The 19,216-nt window shown below is 37.7% G+C and overlaps 1 protein-coding gene across 1 annotated transcript in view; it reads left to right on the top strand.

The window, feature by feature from the left end:
- The window catches only part of RBFOX1 (RNA binding fox-1 homolog 1), a 917,418-nt gene that overhangs the window by 826,411 nt on the left and 71,791 nt on the right, over window positions 1-19,216 (top strand). The window contains 1 exon segment of the mRNA XM_055806591.1: window positions 5,464-5,517. Within this exon segment, the coding sequence (XP_055662566.1) occupies window positions 5,464-5,517 (54 nt within the window).

Genomic DNA, 19,216 nt, shown 5'->3' with positions numbered 1-19,216 from the left:
GTTTTAATGTTGGTGCATGTGAAGCCTTACGCTTCTGCGGAACGGGTGGGCTCATCTTCTCACGGAGTGTCATGGACGCGTCTCCTTGGGCTCAGGTGCTGTCCAGCGACCTAAAACATCATATGGCTGGGCGTAAATTCTGGCTGCGTAGAGTTCAGCTAATTCACAGCCATGTGGGCATAGCATGCGTCATATTGCCTGATTGGAATTCTGCGTGATTAACCACAGTGGCCTTTGTACAGGAAAATATACCTGACAGGGAAGCATTATTCTCTTTTAGCTTTGTGCAGTGTTAATGTTGCGATGAATGAACTAATCGGAGGATTCAGTTTTGCTTGGATGATGGAGGTAGGGAGACCAGCAAGGAGAATGTCTCTGTCAGGCATGAGATACTTTTTGGTACCAAGACACACATCTAGTCAAAGATAATTTTCTGTTTCTTCTTTCCACACATTCTTAGAAGTAAAGGGCAAGCTGTAAGGGGTGCTGCTTCCAGGTTGTTTTTTTTTTTTTTTTTTCCCCTGGAAAAATCTAAATTCCAAGCTTTCTAAAAAAATCCATTCTAATACCAATCTAAATTGTTATAAAGTATGTAAAAATGTTTCCTTTGGCAGTAGTTTCCTTGGAGTTCTTTGCATTCGCTAGTTCAGAAAATTCTGACAAGTTCCAAACTCAACAATGTCAAACAATAATATATCAATTGAAGTTAATTGCAATTACATTTTCTAGTTTTACTAGACTGCGTAGTTATAATTGTTTCCTTTTCGATTTAATTGAGGTTTTGCCATCCAGCAGAAAGCAGGTGAAATCTACATGTACATCAGTAAAGGTTTCCACAGGTAGCTTAGGTTCTTCCATGTTGAAATGAAATAATGGATCTTATTTTCTGTATCTGAGGTATCATTAAGGAGGTTTTACTAAAACCCTAGGCAAACAGTGGCTTTATTTTTTAATGAGAGAGTCATAATTTTTTCCTACCACAGTAAAAATAAAATATAGTAATATTTTTTGTTTGACGTGATAATTGAACTAGTTAGAATGATCTGGAGAAGAGTCTGAAATTCCTCATGCTTTCTCAGAAATTGTTTTCTTCCTCATTTTGTATGTAGATGTGGAACTTGGCAAATGATCCAGATGGGAAAATCTCCGGTTTTACTGGCTTTAAAACATCTCGCTGAATCTAGCGAAAGAGACATGAAGCTTGACTGGATCACATAACAAGATTTTTTTGCAAAAAGGAGCTAAATTAACTATACGCATGTGATACTATGAACATTGTCTGCTTTATTGAATGACAAAAGGCTAAAAATAGTTTTATTGTAAATTTTGATCTATATTTTTAATTCATATTATCCCAAGGCTTCCAAACTGTTAATTAGCAAATAACACATTGCATATCAACACATCCAGTGCTGAAGGAAGGGAATGCTGGAAACAGAGATGTGAAATTTTTAGGAGTCTGATTTTAGAGGAGGCTAACCTCTGTGTCCTGCACTGCAGGATTACGCAGGCCATACATTATCATTTATTAATATCCAAACCAAGGAAGATGAAAGTCTGCTGTTAAGTTGTTCCCACTTACACTGTTTTGTCTTTCTGCACTAAATCTCACCAAAAGTGCGAAATACCTTGTTCAGTGCAGAACAAATAATATTTATGTTTGTAAATCCAGACATCCAAGGTGTTGCATGTAGGATGTTCTTTTACACACTTTTTGAGGGTATCAACCAAGACAAACTCTGGTTGTAGTTCATACAAGTTGTGTTTTTTTGGTTTGGTGGTGTGGGGTTTTGGTTTGGTTTTTTTAATGCCTGAGGTCCACTAAAGCAAACACACAAGGAGAACAGTGTTCTTCTTGCATAATCATTACAAGCGACAAGGAATGAAGTGTAGACATGCAAGGTGCTTCATTTAGTTTAATCAGTGCTTGTATTATCAGTCATCCTGACATTGAATGATTCTAGTTCTTTATCATTTTTTCAGGAATTAACCAGTGCTATAGCTGATTATTAAAGATTATTGTTCTCTAAAGTAAAGGTCTAATCTTTTAAACAGGACATAAGGCTAGTTTTTCTGTGTTCTGTAACCATATTAACATTTGCAAGATGCTTCTGACGTGGATAACCAGAAACATTTTGCTTGCGCGTGCCTATCTCTTCAAAGCCACTTTTTTTTTTAATGTCTCTTTATTTCTCAGAGTATGTGGTGACTGACATGTTATTGGCAGGTATTCAAACTGTAGCTGGGGCATAGTATTATGTAAAAACATCAGGCACCAATAGTTATTGTAATTTAAAGATAAGATATGCTCTGTTTTGTCTTTCATTCCTGAATACTGGTGGTTGTTTGATAACAGGGCTCGTTGTAAATATGATTGCAAAAGGCAGTAGGTTTTAAAGCACAAAAAACTAGTGTTTTTTTAAATATATGCAGCTTCATTCAAATAAGTGGCTTGCTTTTGTGTCCTAGGTGGTGTTTGAAATAAGTACGCTTTCCTGTGACTGTCAACAATTCCCAAAATGAACAGTTAATAAATGCTCAGTTGCTAGGAGAGCTTTTTTATGCAAGTTTGTTATCAGACAGGATGATTTTGATGGCTCACCTCATGTGCTTTGGAGGTAGAACTGCCTTTTCTTTGCAAATAAATTCAGTATCAGGAGTTCTACTTGTTCACAAAAATATTTCAGAGGTATTTTTAGATGTTCCAACCTATCCCATTCACACTTATACTTTCTTCTGATGCCCATATTGCAGTTCAGGGCGTTCATCCAGGTGTTGCATGGAATAAAGAATTATGAGCAAGTAGATTCAGAGAACCGCAGCAATGAGTGAGGAACATGAAACAGAGATCAGTAGAGGGAAAAATATGTTTTAAAGTTTATACTTGCGGTGCCTTGAATTTGAGGCTTCTGATGATCTAAACTTAGATGCAAAATCACAGCTAGTGACTATTACCACAGTTAAATTCCCTCCTGCACCCCTTCCCTCCCCCCTCTGTGTGCAAACAGGAGAAAGCAAATGGTGTCGCAGGGCTCCTCTCCTGCCAAAGCATTCCTCCGGCCATGGGTGCCTGTCTGGCCTGTGAAATGAAATAATCCTCTCTGCACCGCTGTGCCCCACTTCCTACCAAAGCTTGTTACACTGTGCAGTGTGATTATTTTCTTCCCTTTAGCGTGCTTAGCATGCATTTCTTTGGATGACTGTACATACAGGGTGGGGTTTGGGGAAGGCAAAGGGGGTCTCGGTTTCCTTGTTTGGTTTTTAAGGTTTGAGCTTTTATAGTTTAAACTTGAGGAGGGGCGTGGTATTGTGACAGTAAGAAAAATGCACAAATTTACACCCACTGCAGGGAATTTGCCTCCTCCAGCTGCCAAAATAGGGTTACCTGGCAGCTGCTTGTTCGGATACATCAACTAGTATCACACTTGATTAACCCGCAGCTACGGGCCAGCACATTGCTAGCTGGCAAAGAGAAAGTTAAATTTAATTACTGTTATTTTCACAATGAATGAAATTTCCTGTATAAGCTTCACAAAGTTAGGTGAGGCAGCCGTCACTGGGAGAGAGGTAAGGAACTGATGTACGAGAGTGGCCTTCAGCTGTGAAGAGCAGCCTGCGTCTTCCAAGATTTTTTCTTTCTCTTGGAAAATTGTGGCACTGTTAGTGTAACTTAGACCTGAGAGCTGTCTGTCAGCTTCTTTGACAGCAAAAGCTGACGGATCTGAAATTCAGCCCAGCTTTCATTTTGAATGGTGTTGATCAATGGTCTTTTGAGGAGATAATGAATTTGGAATATTAAATATTTCCCAAACAATAAAAAGTTAGAATTTTTTACTGAAAGTCTCAAAATTTGGATGATTTTCTGTCACGTAAAATTTTACTAAGAGTAAAAAAAGGTAGGAATAGTTTTCTTTGATGTTTTTATTGAGATTTTGGAATACACTTTTTCAGTTTGATCATGCATTATGGTTTCATGATCTTCTGCTATTCTTTTGTATTACATGATATGGCCAAGGCAGAAACAAGCCTCAATATAGTTTGCATTTAAATTCTTCTGATCTTGGCTCTTCTGATTTTGAAAAGCCTTGTTGTCCCTGATTGTATTTTGTTTCCAGCAGCATATAGGATCTATTTTAAGTACCATAGCTCTTGAGTTTACAAGATGCTTTTGCTCAGGTATTTTTCCTTTGTTCCCATGTACAAATGGTGCTTCCCAGTCCTCTGATTCCAGTGTGTTTTTCGAAAACCCCTATTTTATCACTCCTAGTAGTTAAAATAATTGTTCAAACACTTTAAAAAAAAAAAAAGTGTGTGTGTGTGGGGGCGTTCTGTGGAGTTTGGAGGTAACTGGGAGTGGGTCTACCCATGGTTGAGCAAAACACAGTAATTGGCACTTTACCGCAGCTGAGAAGGCAAATGAGTTCACCAGTGTGTTCTCCTGCTGTTCTCTTACCCCTTCCCCTTCAATTGCTTCTAGCACTGTCATCTGTAGCATGACATGCTTTGAACAGGCTTTGCTCTTGCAGCAAGCCTGCGTGCTCCGGGCACACCTGGAAATGCCACGTCGGGTGCAAGGACACAGGTGGATTTTGGCCAGAACACACAATACGGAAGATCTGTTGCTTCTGTGCTTTGGTTTTATGCCAGCTGTGGGAGGACAGTGATCATCTGAGAGGGAGGCAGTGGCTGCATTCGTACCACTTCAGAGCTTTGCAGAGTGTGACCACAGCATTTTCGTACAGGGCAGCTACTTTACAGCAACAGGCTAACAGCATTTACCGGCTGCAAGTGCAGGCCTGCCGGCGTGTGGGAGCGTGCCCGTCACTGTCCTGCTTCAGTGCAGACAGCTACATGTACAAATGCAAAGGGAAAAAAGTCTCCAGCATTTGCCTGGGATCCCACAGTGTGCAAATATCTTGTGTCACAAGAGACATTTCCATGCAGTGTCTAGGCTTTTGTTTTTCCCAGACTAGAATGAAAATGCCCATATTATTTGATTGCCTTGTAACCTACACTAACACAAATTTATCAGAAACGTTTCTGTCCAGAAAATGAACTGTTCTGGCCTCTCTGGCTTGTAACCAGGGAGTTAAAGCAAGGAGAAAGGACTGATCTAGTCTGGTACTGCATGATACAGGGATGCCTGAACTAGTTCTGACTTAGTTCCCTAACTTAAGGGAATAAGTCCATGGCAGCTCTGCATTGCAGCCAAGGTAATTCACCTGATAATTCACACCAGTACTACGTGTCCAGAGGATACCTTGTGTCATTACTTACTTCTGTACTTCAGAGCCTGATATTAAAGATCAGAAATCTAACATGCCTATAAACATTCTATTAAAATAACCTCTTTAGAAGCCATTTTATCTGTATGCCTTTATAAAAGAAAATTTAAAAATCATTATTATTATTATCATCACCAATTGTAATATTAACTTTGTTATGTCTTTATGTTTGCTGCAGGCTGGAAATTAAATCCAGTTGTTGGTGCAGTTTATAGTCCAGAATTCTATGCAGGTAAGGATTACTCCATAGTTGTCCTTGCCATATTTTATTTTAGTATTCTTCAAAATGTGCAAAAGTACAGATTATGTGTTTGGTGTGACATTTTGTTTCTTGTTTTGATTCATGTTAACTGTAAGTCATTTAAAAGTTTGTGATGCAAGATTTTAAGTCACCTGGGCATACTGAAGTTTATGTAGAAGATATGAAATACCTTTTTATTGGAAAGTAGATAGCATAACATGAAATGTACTGCAATATCCCAGTCTTACATGAGATTTTATTTATATTTTATTTCTTGTTTTATTTTATATTTCAGTACAGTCACTTTCCTCCAGGAAGTATTTAAGCCTAGTGAGAAATAACCTATCTATAACAAAAGAATCTATCTATAGATAAATACTTTTTGTATATATGTGTACATAGACACACATAAGTATAGAATATCTGTGTTCATAATTTTTTTACATTTTTCTTTAGATTTTTTATTTAGTTATTCCATTGCTTAAAACTTTTGTATTTTTAGATCTGTATTCTATCACTTGAGTCTTTGCTAAGACTGAATTCTGATCCTGGTTACAATTTGGAATTAATGAGATACAGTCTTTCTGCTGGAAGTCAGTCATAGCTAGCAAGTTTCCAAATGTGCTTTAGCAACACTATTGAAAACAAACGTGGTTGTACTCCAAAACCCAATTGATTTCTGAGGAATTTGAATCCTGCCCATAAACATCACTGGCAAGTCCAAAACAGCCAGTTTTTGAAAGCTAATAATTTACATCTAAGACAGAAATAATGCCTCTGAACCCAAATATTTCTAATGGGTAATAAAGTTACCTTCCTTTCTTAGGTTCCAAAATCACTTATGAGTCTGCCATGACTTCCATGGGAAACTCTGAGAGTTTTTCAGTTTTCCATTTGGATCATTTTTTCAGTAGTCTCTGTGTGTATGCACTGGATACAAATACCTAATTATATTTTAAAAACCAATAATATTTATCCGTGGTCACACACATAGTAATCGAGAATAAAAAGGTAAATGTAGAATACATTCTTTGCAGCAAGTAAAGAACAGGTATTAGGGCAGCAGTTCTCACAGATGGTGGTTGAGCATGGGAAGAGTTGCCCACATAAGCTGGGGAATCTCCATGCCGCCACTAAACAAAGCTGCAAATCTTTTGTCAGTTCAAGGGACTTCAAGAGATAAAAATTGTTAAATAGGACTACTGCTACAAGCAGATATTTATTTTTTTAAAAACTACCTATAATATATCCAGTGCCATCTTCTAAGATAGATGAAAATGTTCCAATTAGGGTAAAAGTGGCACAGTATAGTAAAAATACTAACTTGTCATTCATGGAATCGCAATATTTAGTGTAGGGAGAATTTATTTCCTTCTTTGATGTATGCCTACATTGAAAACAGGAATTTAACATTGATCTTGTTTAAGTAGTTAGTGAACCAACCCTGAACCTGCATAAATTAGAAAGTCAGTTATTAGTCATTTTATATAAATGACTTTGTGTTAATGACAAATATAATAATATTCCCATAGTACAGTAATCAATTTTCTAATACGTATGCAGAATTAACAATCTGACTTATAATTGTCTCATGAAGTAGGGCATGAAGAGTTCACATAGTTTGTAAATTAAAATCAATATTTTCAATCTCTCCTGAAGGTAATTTTCCTAATTTACTGGACTTTTCCCTAACATTTATTTTGTCTTTTAATTATAAAATGGCAGGTTATTGATTTTTTTGTATAACCTCCTAAAGTCCCAAGTGCATTTTTATTGCCAACACAAGGGAGGTGTTTGCCCTTCTTAATGAGAATCTTTAATTACCATTAGAAGAGTATTAATTTAATGTTATGACTTATGACATGCACTCCACCACACCTATGCAGAAAGTTCTATCAAGATACTTCACATATTTCAGATGTTTTTCTGTTTATACTTGTAGGCAGTTCTAGTTTTTGGTTTTTTTTCAGAATTTATATCAAATGCATATTTTCTATACTGACTGAAAGATAATTTTTTTTCTCAGACATTTAAACTTCCTTTTAAGCAATTTAAATAAAAAATAAAAAAAAAAGAGAGCGAGCTCTGTGCAGGTCTCTTAAAGCTGTTAGAAAATGAAACAGTAAAAGAGCAATGCAGTTCTTGCATGCCATAATAGAGTACTGCAACATGTTTTTCCTTTTGGGTTCCCCTCTACCACCTTATTTGGAGAAGAAGCAACTGCATTTTTTAATATTATAAAATTATAAATCTGATTCTTAAGACAGTCAGAGTTGTAGTTACTTGGTTTAATTATTGTCACCAACACTGCCATGTTAAGATTGTACCAACTCTTGCACAGTCAGTGCAAGAAGTTCCTTTAGCTTCTAATAAATGATGAAAAATTTGGCCAGTTCTGAAATAAAGATGATACATGTGCAGAGGAATTGTTGATTTAAAGTACCTTTAATCTTCATAAATAAATGAAAAAACAGAAGGTTATACAAAGCTGTCAGGATGGCACTGATGAATGGCAAATTCACCCGTTTCTCAATTGCTGGTGAAGACACATGCCGCAAGGCTTAACCGTATTGTACATCATATCTGCCAACTCATTTCTGTGATTAAATATTCCATCAGTGCGGGCTATAAGGCGGTAAAGCTTAACAAGATTCATAAGATGCACCACTTGAATACACATAACTCACTTCCTTGGATAGAGAGCACCCCGCATGCAAAAGAAAATTAGAATTGAGTTAAATTACTCCATAAGACAAGATCAATAGAGAAAGGAAAAGATCCCCTAATGCAATGCAAATCGAAGATATAGTTATGTCCTGACAACTTGAAGCAGACAATTAAAGTCAAATAGGGAGGAACGCAATGTAAATCAACCCTAAAACCTTGAAGATAATGGTAAACAGTAGGACCAGTGACATGATTGTTATAGCTGTGCGTTTTTTCTGAGTGTACACTTCTGTAAAAGAAAACCTTTGAGGAAACACATGACAGCTAAAAATGGAGACTGTAAGGTACATAGCAGATGCACAGCAGACACTACCCAAGTAAAGTATTACTTGGGGACTGCAAAGTACTGTATATTTCCAAAACACTATAGGTTTTTCTTCCTCAGTAGCCCTTCTAAGACTGTTTTTCTGACTTTGAGATGCTCGTGCTGTAGTAAATTAGAATGCTGCCGAAATACAGCTATTTGGGTCACGTGGTAGCATTAATATAGATTTGCAATGACATGTTTGTGAAGTGCGATGTGATGCCATTGTAATCCCACACCCTAAGCCAGCCTCCCCAGCAGCTACCGACTGCGGCTGTGCTGGTGAACCGGCGGTGGCACAGCTCTGCCCTCCCCACAGCTCCACTGGGGGGTCCTCAAAGGACATTTCATAGAAAGCGAAAGGCTGGTGATTTTTTTCATTTGTCATTTTTAGCATTTCACAGAATTCTACTTTCCCATATATCATAATTGATAGGTAATTTTTAAAAAGATTACTTAGGTCAACGTAGTTTCCTTCTAGTAAATAAAAGGATAGTATTAAGGTGCTTTTCCTCCTTATGAGAAACAAATGCTTACTGAAGTTATCATTTCCATTTCAGCTTATCTTTTTGAGCAAACTCTTTATCGAGTCCTTTGGCAGGTCCTAATGAGGGCATTGTAAGAAGCATTGTGTGCTTTGTCTCACAAAGTTTTCATGTAAAATGGGACAAATTTTTCATTTATTTGTATATCCATCCGATTTAAAATCCTTCCCACAGTGACCCATCATTTTCCTGTGTTAAGCTAGAGCCTATTACCTTCCCCTATGCACTCATCTGTGGCTGGCAAAATACAGATTTGCAGTTCAGTTTCTTTACTGGAAGTACTCTGGTACTTTATTACCATAACTTGTTACATTCTTTGTTTCTTTGGTTTGTTATAATATTATTTTTACCTGCTTATTTATTTTTATATAGTATATATTTTAGCTGTAGTACCTAGCCTTCCTTTCAGCCTTGGACAGTCTGAAAGCAAAGTTCCATGTTCTTTTCTGTTCTTGCAGATCTTTCTTTTCTCTTTTGTTTTTTGGAACGATGAATTTTGAGCAATCTGTTGCACTCTCCTTACTGAGATATAGAATGTTGTTGCATCCGTATTACTGCCTCAGTCCTTTAAAGCAGATAGCCTGAGACACAGTAAGGCCTTTTAAAAAGATTTTGTCCTTGTCAGTGGCAGAAACTCCATTTTAGGGCACCTACCTGTCGGAGAAGGTTCTTTTTGACGGTGGCAGCATGCAGGGTAGGGGAGAAGATGTTACAGAAATTACCTGGAAAAGTGGTGAATCTTCTTTCAAAGAACAGTTGTATTTGCAGTGACCCACATGAGGAAATATCCTTGCCTGGTCATAACCAACAAACAATATTTCAAAAATTTTGACATTTAAGTTGGCAGTGGAGAAAGAAATTACTTTAGCCTAGTGAAGAAGTACCATTAGAAGAAGTCATGGAACACAGATCAATGACAAGTAGTATAGATCCCATTCTCCTTTTACATAAGTGACTAATGACATCTGTGGGGTTTTTTCCTGAATACTCATGAAGTGCTAAAAGTTTTTCAGAAGCTATTTTCAAGATTCATGCTATGTAGCTGAGTAGTTGTAGTCACTTTGTAAATAGTCTTTACTCAGTGAGGACAGTTGTAGGCACCCAGTTTCTTGAGCACTTAGTAGTTATCATTCCAATGTGGCTTGGAACATTTTCCCCATCAGTTAAAATTAAAGAAGGGGGAAGAGCTTGTGCTTTTAATTATTTTATATTCCCTCAGAAGACAGAAAAGTTTTAGATGCCTGGGGTGTTTTAGCATGCTGTGTATTTGGAAGCTAGCAGTATCCTCCAAGAAGCAGATTTTGTAACAAAGTTCCTTTCACAAGTTTGTTTAAAACTTTGAAATCTAATGTTATATATAATCAGGAGGTGAAGAAATACCATAGTACTATATATATGTATAAAAACATACACTTAAATAAGAGGAATCCAGGGGAAGAGAGGTTTCCTGTATGTTTGCTAAAACTAATTCTCTTTGTTCATGTCTTAAAGCATCTATTTCTGGAGTGTAAGAGCACCTGGGATTCATTTCATCTTTCTAGTGTTTCTCTTTGAATTTAAATGAGTCTTGCATAAGCTCAGCAAATACCCTAGAAACACTTCTTAGTGGAGGTGTTTGGAGTTTTTGAAGCTGAATTAGATGCTTGCACAGCAATTCTAATCCTAGGGTAAAAGTTCGCTGTACCATATCTGTAAGGCATAGTTTCGGTGAAAATTGGCTGTCTGTCAGTGTAAAGATTAATTCATCTTACAATTTGATTACATACACTAAGATTTGAACTTAGGCATTGACTAAGCAGTTTTTTCCTAAATAAACAAATTCTCAATATTGTTAGCTTAAGAGTTTAAATAATTTTCTATGGAAAAAAATAAATAATTATTGTTTAGTGTTCCATCTCATATATAGATGCACCTTTTCAAAGCATAAAACAAAGCTGTAACTGTTGTTTCCAAGGCTGTAATGTTAAAGTCCCATCATACAAATGATGGCATCCTAGCTAGATTAACACCACTGATGACAGGTAATGCATTTCTAAAACTTCTGTGGAGATTTTACAAGCCATTATAGTGGAAATACTGGTTTATGAAAGATTAATAAAGGCAGTAGAAAAATGGAATTCAGCATCTGTATTAGCTATTTACTCAGAAAAATCTTCCAGAATTAATTATGCCTTATGCTACATTATAATGACTTTTTCATTAAAATGTATACTGTCATGGAAACTAAACAAGGATTGTTCAAAGAATAATGCCAATGACTTATTTTTTGAAAGATTAATTTTGTTAATTGGTTATACATAAAATTCTGGAGCAAGGTTAATCGACCTATATTTATCATCGTATCGAAGCCTGCACATTTTAAAGAGAAAATCACAGATACTGTCAGTATTACCCTTTTAAAGATGTTTCTTCTGTTTGCATGTATATTTAATAACACAGTATATACTGCAGCTTTGATACTGTTCCTATGTGATCGCTGAAAGAAATTCTATACACTTGATTATTTCATGGTGCATCATGAACTGTAGATAGAGCTTTACACCAGAAGATAGGGAATGGTTAAGAGGGGAGTTCCTGCTTCTCCTGTGCAAAAGTTTGGGAATTGTGGCTACACTCTGGTATAAAGGAATCAATTTTGACTGGATTATGATGAATTTGTGCAGAAATAGAATTTGGAAAAACAGAAACCGCAAATTTGCTGAAAGCTGGAGTTCATTCAAAACAAGGGAAAGGAGGTGGTGGGTGTTTTTCAAGGGGGTGGGGTGGGGGGGTGGGCGCTGGATCCATTTGCTTGTTGGTACAGTTGCTGAGACATAGGTCTGGAGGTGACTACACAGCAAAACCGCACTGATCCTATCTCACTACTTGGAGTCCATGGATTTGGAGTTATTAAGTGTAAGTCAGTGCTGCATCCCCACTATGATGCAGTGTCAGCAGCCTTACACCGTTACCCAGTAAGAGGTCAGATCCCTGATGCTGGAGATTTTTCTAGAAGTCGTGTCAGGAGTTACTGCATGTAGACAAACAATACTCTGAGATGACAAAACTGTGCTAACTAGTTGATGGTGATGGGTGCAAAACACAAAGTTGAGGCAGGGAGGCAAGGTGAAGAATTGTTCTATTAGCTGTTTTAGTGTGGAAAAAAAAACATGTAGAAATGAAGTAATACATAGGAGAACAGAAAAAGTCTATTTAAGTTGGTATCGGAAAGAAGGAAGCAGGGCCAATGAATGGCAAAAGTTCTCTCGCCTCTGTTCCTTCTGTATGCCTTGCATGTGTTTTGCAGAGGAGTAAGATGCCTTTCCTCATGCTGACATCCTAACTCAAAAACCTGCTTTTCCCTTTGAACTGCTAGGTAATAAATTTCTGCAGTGGTAGTTCTGTTGGGTGGCACTTATGAAAATTTCTTATTTTCTTTAGGTAAACTTGCTCCTCTTATAATGTCTGACCCAAAGATAAAGCAATGTGCATGAGGTAGGCTTGGAATAATAAATTCCTGTGCATGAGTAAGCCTGAATTCTATTTTAACACGTTCTGGGAGTTGGTGGGTGAATACAGGACCAGGTATAGTCATAATTAAATATGTGATTATGATTGCAGCTTATTTGATTTAGTACCTTATTCTAGCACAGAACACCACGTGTGGTAAAAGTACGTTGTAGTTAGCTCACGGGAGGGAAATCCACTGACCATTATTAAAAACACACAGAAGCTGCTTTGGGCTTGGGAAGTCCCTGAGCTGCAAATGTTTGGAAACTAGGATAGCACCTGGGAGAGGACAATCATGCTTGCTGTCTTCGAATACTTTACCTTAGGCACATGCTTTTGATGGTTTTGAAAATATTATATGTTTTGATTATATCCAACATGTCAAAATGCCACCCAAATGACAACAAGGTGGTTGAGACTAGAGGGGCCGTGTGATGGTCACTCTTGCACTACAGTCCATGGCCACCAAGTTAAAGTATTCAGATCACATCTTGACATTTAGTTTTGTAGAGAAATGATCTGTTCAGCTGAGTTGCCGACTACTCAAGTAGTCCACTTATCTCCGATACATACCTTTGTTTAGTTTAAGGCTGCTTTTGTTTGAAGGAGTGTTCTTCTGTGCTCCTTCCCTTTTCTGCAGGGAGCTGGTATAGTAAGTTTGAGCAGGCCCGTCCCCAGATCTCGCGTAATTGCTGTGGAATGCAGTGGTGATCATACATAACCTGGACATTTCACACCCATGAAATAAGATTTTTGACACTGGACAGACAGTTCTTAACAAAATCATGGAATTGTGATTGGGACTGACTCCTGGAGGTCATGCAGTCCAGCTTGCTTTTTGAAGCAGGACTAACACCAGTGATACATCAGGTGAGCCATGTATTTGTATACATCCACAAACAGAGATTTATAATCTCTGAATATGTTTTCTAGTGCTGCATTGCCCTACTAGTGAAAAACATTTTTCTAATGTCCAGCCTAAACCTTCCAAGCTAAAGCTGGTGACCACTGACCTTTTATATTACCATCTACTGCTATTCCAATGAGATTTTTGGCTCCATCATCTTTGTAACTTCCTTCAAGCAGAGAACGTTTTTAGATTGCCTTTTAACTTCCTCTTTGCTAAACTAATCAAGTTCAGTTCCCTCAGCCTCTCCTGACAGGACATGAGCTCTAGGCCCCTGCCCATCTGTTTCACTCCAACATATCCTCTCAATTTTTTCACATTTCATTCCAACCGGAGCAGCAGCAGGCTTAAAAACTGGATGCAGTGCTCCAGGTGCGGTCTTGGTAGCACCAAGTATGTGTTGGGGGAATAACAAGAGTTCTTTGATCAGCTGGCCATGTTTCCATGTTTCTCCTGATTTCCCCTAGTAACTTTTACCAATGTTACTTTAATAAAACAAAAGCAAGCGTTCTGATCAAGCAGGAGCTGTATTGCCCTTTCTTTGTTATTAAATTGCTTCCAACTTCTTGTATGCTTGTTCAAATGTTTTTTATTGTGGATAAAATTGATCGATCTTTAAAGGGCTAAAAAGAAAGTTAAGTACTGTGCTTTACTCACGAAGAGAGTCTTCTAAGGAAAAAAGTAATGCTTGGACTTTTCTAATTTAAACATCATTCTGGTGGTTAGTGAAAATGTGTTCTGTGGCTTCCTGATTAATGATGCATCAAAAATAAATTAAATATAGTGGCAGCCTAAAACTGTCTAATTATAAACATTAGACTGAGATTTATTTTTTTTTTCCATAACTGTCTCCCTGGCCTCCTCTTGCATTAGTTTGCAGCATTAACATGGTTTTTAAGTAAGTCTGAAAATTATCCCTGCTTGCCACATGCTGGCTTGAGGTTTGCAGAGCAGTAGATGTGGAACAGTCTGTCTGCAAGGAGCTGCATGGGGGCCGTCCTGGAGGCTCCGTGCACACACACTGACGGCCGTACGTCATGCAGCTCGGCTTCTGGACAGCTTTGAACCGTGTGTGCTGAGGTTGTCTGCTTCAGGGGCAAGGCTAAACCTGGTGCAGAGCGATTGTGCAGACTGTGGATGATGTCCGTTTAGAGGCTGGATATAAACCCGCTGGGTTTACAGCTACTGCTGCCGTCTCGCTTGACAGCCCAGGTCAGCCTGGGTGGGCACTGGCTGGACCTGGGCTCTGGGCTGCGGTAGGCATCGCAGTGTCCCATAGAATCAAACTGAGACTGTCATTCAGCTACCAGCTATGGATATATGTAAAAAGCAATAGCTTAAGGAGCTCTAGAAGGAAAATTTAAGACAAACTACAAGGTCATCACTATAACGCTTGTTTGTTCGGGACTGGGTGGGATATTTGCAATGCTAGATAGGTTAATAGCAGTTATGCAGAGGAATAAATTCCTCTGATTAGAAGAATAACAAAGTTAGGAAGATCCATGCCTTAGGATGGACAGTCAGGCAGACAAACTATTCTGAAATGTAAAGTAATAAATTAATATATGAAATGTAAAGTTAATACAGTTAAGCGGAATGGAAAACAAGTCTGCTGTGTGTTAAACCTTAATTACATCTGTAAATGAATGCTAAAGCAATTTAAGATTATGGAGGAATTGTATTTCAAACGTATAGCTAATGTTTTCTGTTGAGTCTTCTGCATTTTTTCCCATTTTGTGCATTGGATGACAGAATCCCTGATAGATTTACATTATAATTGCATTTCATAATACTTACTGAGAATAAATTTCAAAATACTGAGTTTTCATTTGTTTAGTCATTTGAGGAGGTAGCTGAGATGAATCTGTGATTTACAATGGTACACAATCTCTGTCAGTTTGGTGCGGTCAGATTTTCTTTGTGAAAATTGATTTGGGGAAAATCTCCAAGCATAGAGCTGCTACTAGTAAAAGTAAATGTTTTAGAAAGTTTAGAAACATTGTATTACTATTTTTGTAATGTTTTTTCATGCTCCTGAAATTCTGGAATCTGAACGGGCTGGGGAAGAAATAGGCAAACTAAAGCCAGGATTATGCATGATGATTCAATTTTTGCTCTTTTATATTCTCAGCTTGTTATTCAGAATAGAATTTTATTTGTAAATTAAAACCAGCATCCACTGGGGTAAGCAAATAGAACTGAGGGATTAGTAATTTGCATCTCTGCATCTAATTGCATTAGATTTGCATCTCTGTCTTATCGATTTACTGAAATAGGTAATTTACACAGAAAATAGTGTCTTGACACAATATGAGAGGATAAAGTATAAACATATCTACTTGTAATCCCTCCAGGGCCATGGTGAAACCATAGTGTTCATGTTTGAGCAGAAAGGCTCCAGTTTAATTCATTCTGTGATTCTATTCATATTGCAACCTTTATCGTAAGGCAGATGTATGAATGTGACCCATTTTAGTAATCAGCGGAATATAGGTGTATTTTTTATATTCTCAAGTATCCTATTTCAAGAACAGTATAATACCATCTCAGAGTTTATATTTATACATCAGAATTTCTCTTATGTTTGTTTCTCAAAGTTAAAGCTGAACCAAGATAAAGTTATGATGAACCAAGAATAACCATCATTTCCCTGCCTTTTAGTCTGCTGGGAGGACCTAGAAAGATTAGGAGTAAAGTGGGACACCTCTTCCAGTATAAGATAATGGCAGTGGATATTATTGAATATCAATTTATGTGCACCTGAATTTGTGTGTGTGTGTATATATATGTCATACAGTAAACGTATTTCATAGGAAAGTTAGTTATGGGCAATACCGACAGTACCACTCCAATATTTTGCATTATTACATAGTGCCTTTCCAGGTTTAGATTTTTTGTTGATAGTATGTGGATAAGAATTTACACTTGGATGCCAATGATAAAAAATTAACAAGCACAGGTAAAGTCTCTAGGTTTGCTAAGGATTTTGGTACAAACAGCAGTTGAGTTTGCGTGACATAGCAGTTTCATTCTGGTTACAAGACCAGAAATGTCTGTGGCTGGTTAATAATTTTGAAATTATGTTTGGAAAAAGTGCCTTATTGCAAATGTTTTACAATGTGAATGGACACATTACATAAACTGTTCCTGCCAAATACGGCCCATCTATGGTAAGAGTGGTATGCTAATTAAAACAGGAACGAGTTGGTGTGTTTTTAAGCTGGCATTACTTTGCCACATACCAACAGCCTAAATTTGCCACTAAACCCCAGTGACAACGCCCTGTTGCATTGTCAAGCTGTTGCCCTAAAGCAGTCTTCGAGAATTTTAATGGATCACTAGCAGATATACCTTTTAGCTTTTCATTGATGGAGTGGCTGAAGCTTTAAAGTGTCTCATCATGTTGAGAGGCAGGAAAAGGATGCTGGCGTGGGAGCAGAACTTAAAAGAATTTGCCGCTTCCCAGCTCCTGTGCTGTCCCCAAGGTCTTTCCCAGTCTAAGACACCACAGTACAAACTGGTAAGTATGGTATGTCAGCTCCTGGAGAAGGAGAGATTCTTGTTACCCTGTAATAAGTTATCTGTGCTATAGAAGGAATAGGTGGGAAGAATGTGAATTAGGAGACTCTCATACAAAATTATCATCAGAGCTGCAAAATTTGTTGCTCCTCTGATTTTCACTTACATGACTTAGAATACTGGATAATGAACACATGTAACAGGGGAGGGAGGTCTGTTTCCCAAAAGCTTGGAAAGCAAAAGACCAGCAAAAGATAATTGGAAGGATGGCTTACAAATTATGTTTGTTATAACATGCATTGCTGTTCCCTGAGTCATTGTTCCCTGGATCATTGCCAAAGTTCATGGAATGTTTTGGTGACACTAAGAGAGGTGATCATAAAGAAATATGCATTATGCTTTAAAAAGTGATGGAAGGAAAATTGGCATCTTAAGGAGAATTTTTCAGTAAAGAGATCCCATAAAATGCCTTAGAGACACACAGCGCCACCACCTTGGGCTTCCCTGCCCAGCCCGCCCCCCACCCTGCCCGGTTTTTAGTAACTTGCATGAAGTTATGTGTGGGTCAGGGACTTACTACGTAAGTGCATGTATAGAGCACAGATTCTCATTCTCATTGCCAGTAGCAAGTATACACAGATTATTCAATAACTGAATGTATTTCAGGTTTGCTGCCAGGAGGTAATATAGATACGGATTTGGACCTACAAACTCACCTTTGGACATCAACTACTTTAGGTTCTCCTGTCTACTGTGCAATTCTCTTGTTTAAGTGAAACTGTATAACTTTGTGGGAATTCAATATAGGGTTTGGTTGTATTTTTAACATATTGGAAGAAAGGAGGTATTTTTGGGTGATGCTACTTTATTCCTTGTTAATAATAGATGAAACAGTGCAATGTACCAACACAACCATCCGTGAGTTGTTGCGTTAAAATCTGAAGCAGCATTATTCCCTGTATAGAAAGATCCCAAATAACTGAAGGCAGTCACAAAGCACTTTTATTTTTAATTAACAGCACATTTAAAAGCCTACTAAGGCCCTGTAGTTTAAGGATTGATAATGAAGGGCTAAAAGAGCACTTAACAGCTATTATGTATTCAAGATAGAGGCTCTCTTTAAATTCCCCAGTCAGATGGGACAACAGCAGCTGACATACACTGTTACTGTACAACAGCGGCCTTTTAGTTAGGTGTTTCTGATCCAGTGCTGTGACACATTTTGAAATAATCCATCATAGAAAAATATTTCAGACCAGAACAAAGATAATGCTGTTTCTTTCTGGAAAGACCAATATTAAATTACACTTTTTCAAACAGCAAGTTGAAAGCAGACATGGATCGTTTGTGAGGATCTTGGATACACTAGCAAACCTCCCGATATGTTCATGAGAGATACAGCTTTATCATTTTCTTCCTACATTATACATTTAAGAAGAATTAAGCGTATAGGAATAATGGTTGTTGCAAAAGGTGCAATGAAAAACAGTAATCAGAATGACTGAGATCTAACCGAGGGAGAACACCGGGCCATGGAACATCCAGCTGTATTGGGAGAAAGAGAAAATAATTGTTGAATTTAATAAATAATGCAGCTTTTAGATTAGAGTCATAAAATAGCACTTTATAATAATAATATAGGGAAAATGGGACACAAATTATTTTTACCTTTTTTTCACTTTCTCATGTGGGTTTGGGGGGGATTCTTAAATAGTATTATAGAACGTGTACAGGCTATATGTATAGCATGTGTAGAATTAAGAACTGGTACTTAGTTGCAAAAAGCAGTAAGAAGCTCTTGTTGGTAGCACAATAGATAAATACATATAAAGAAGGCTATAAGTGCCATCACTGGATTACAGTGTTGTAATCTTTACTAAATCTCCTTGTATGTGGTAAATTACCTAGTTCCTATATTATAAACACTCATTTTAGCTACCTATGTACTAACACCCGATGTAGACCAGTCCTGGAGATTGACTTGCTTAATTTCTGCCATTACACATGCTTATGCGATTACCCTCTGGTTATGAGGGAGGTAGTTGTGTGCTATAGAGAACTCAGCATCACTGTCATGTTCGAGTTGTCCGAAGAGCTTTATGTGATGCTGTGGTTGGTAGGATTCCCCCAGTGAGAGCAGCAGAGCCGTTTGTCCCCTATGCCTTGCTTCGTCGCGTGCCAGGGCAAAACCCCACCCAG

Source organism: Falco peregrinus, chromosome 5, assembly GCF_023634155.1.
Source record: "Falco peregrinus isolate bFalPer1 chromosome 5, bFalPer1.pri, whole genome shotgun sequence".
Taxonomy (NCBI): domain Eukaryota; kingdom Metazoa; phylum Chordata; class Aves; order Falconiformes; family Falconidae; genus Falco; species Falco peregrinus.
The sequence above is the reverse complement of the archived record's forward strand: the minus strand, read 5'-3'. Positions and strand labels throughout refer to the sequence as shown.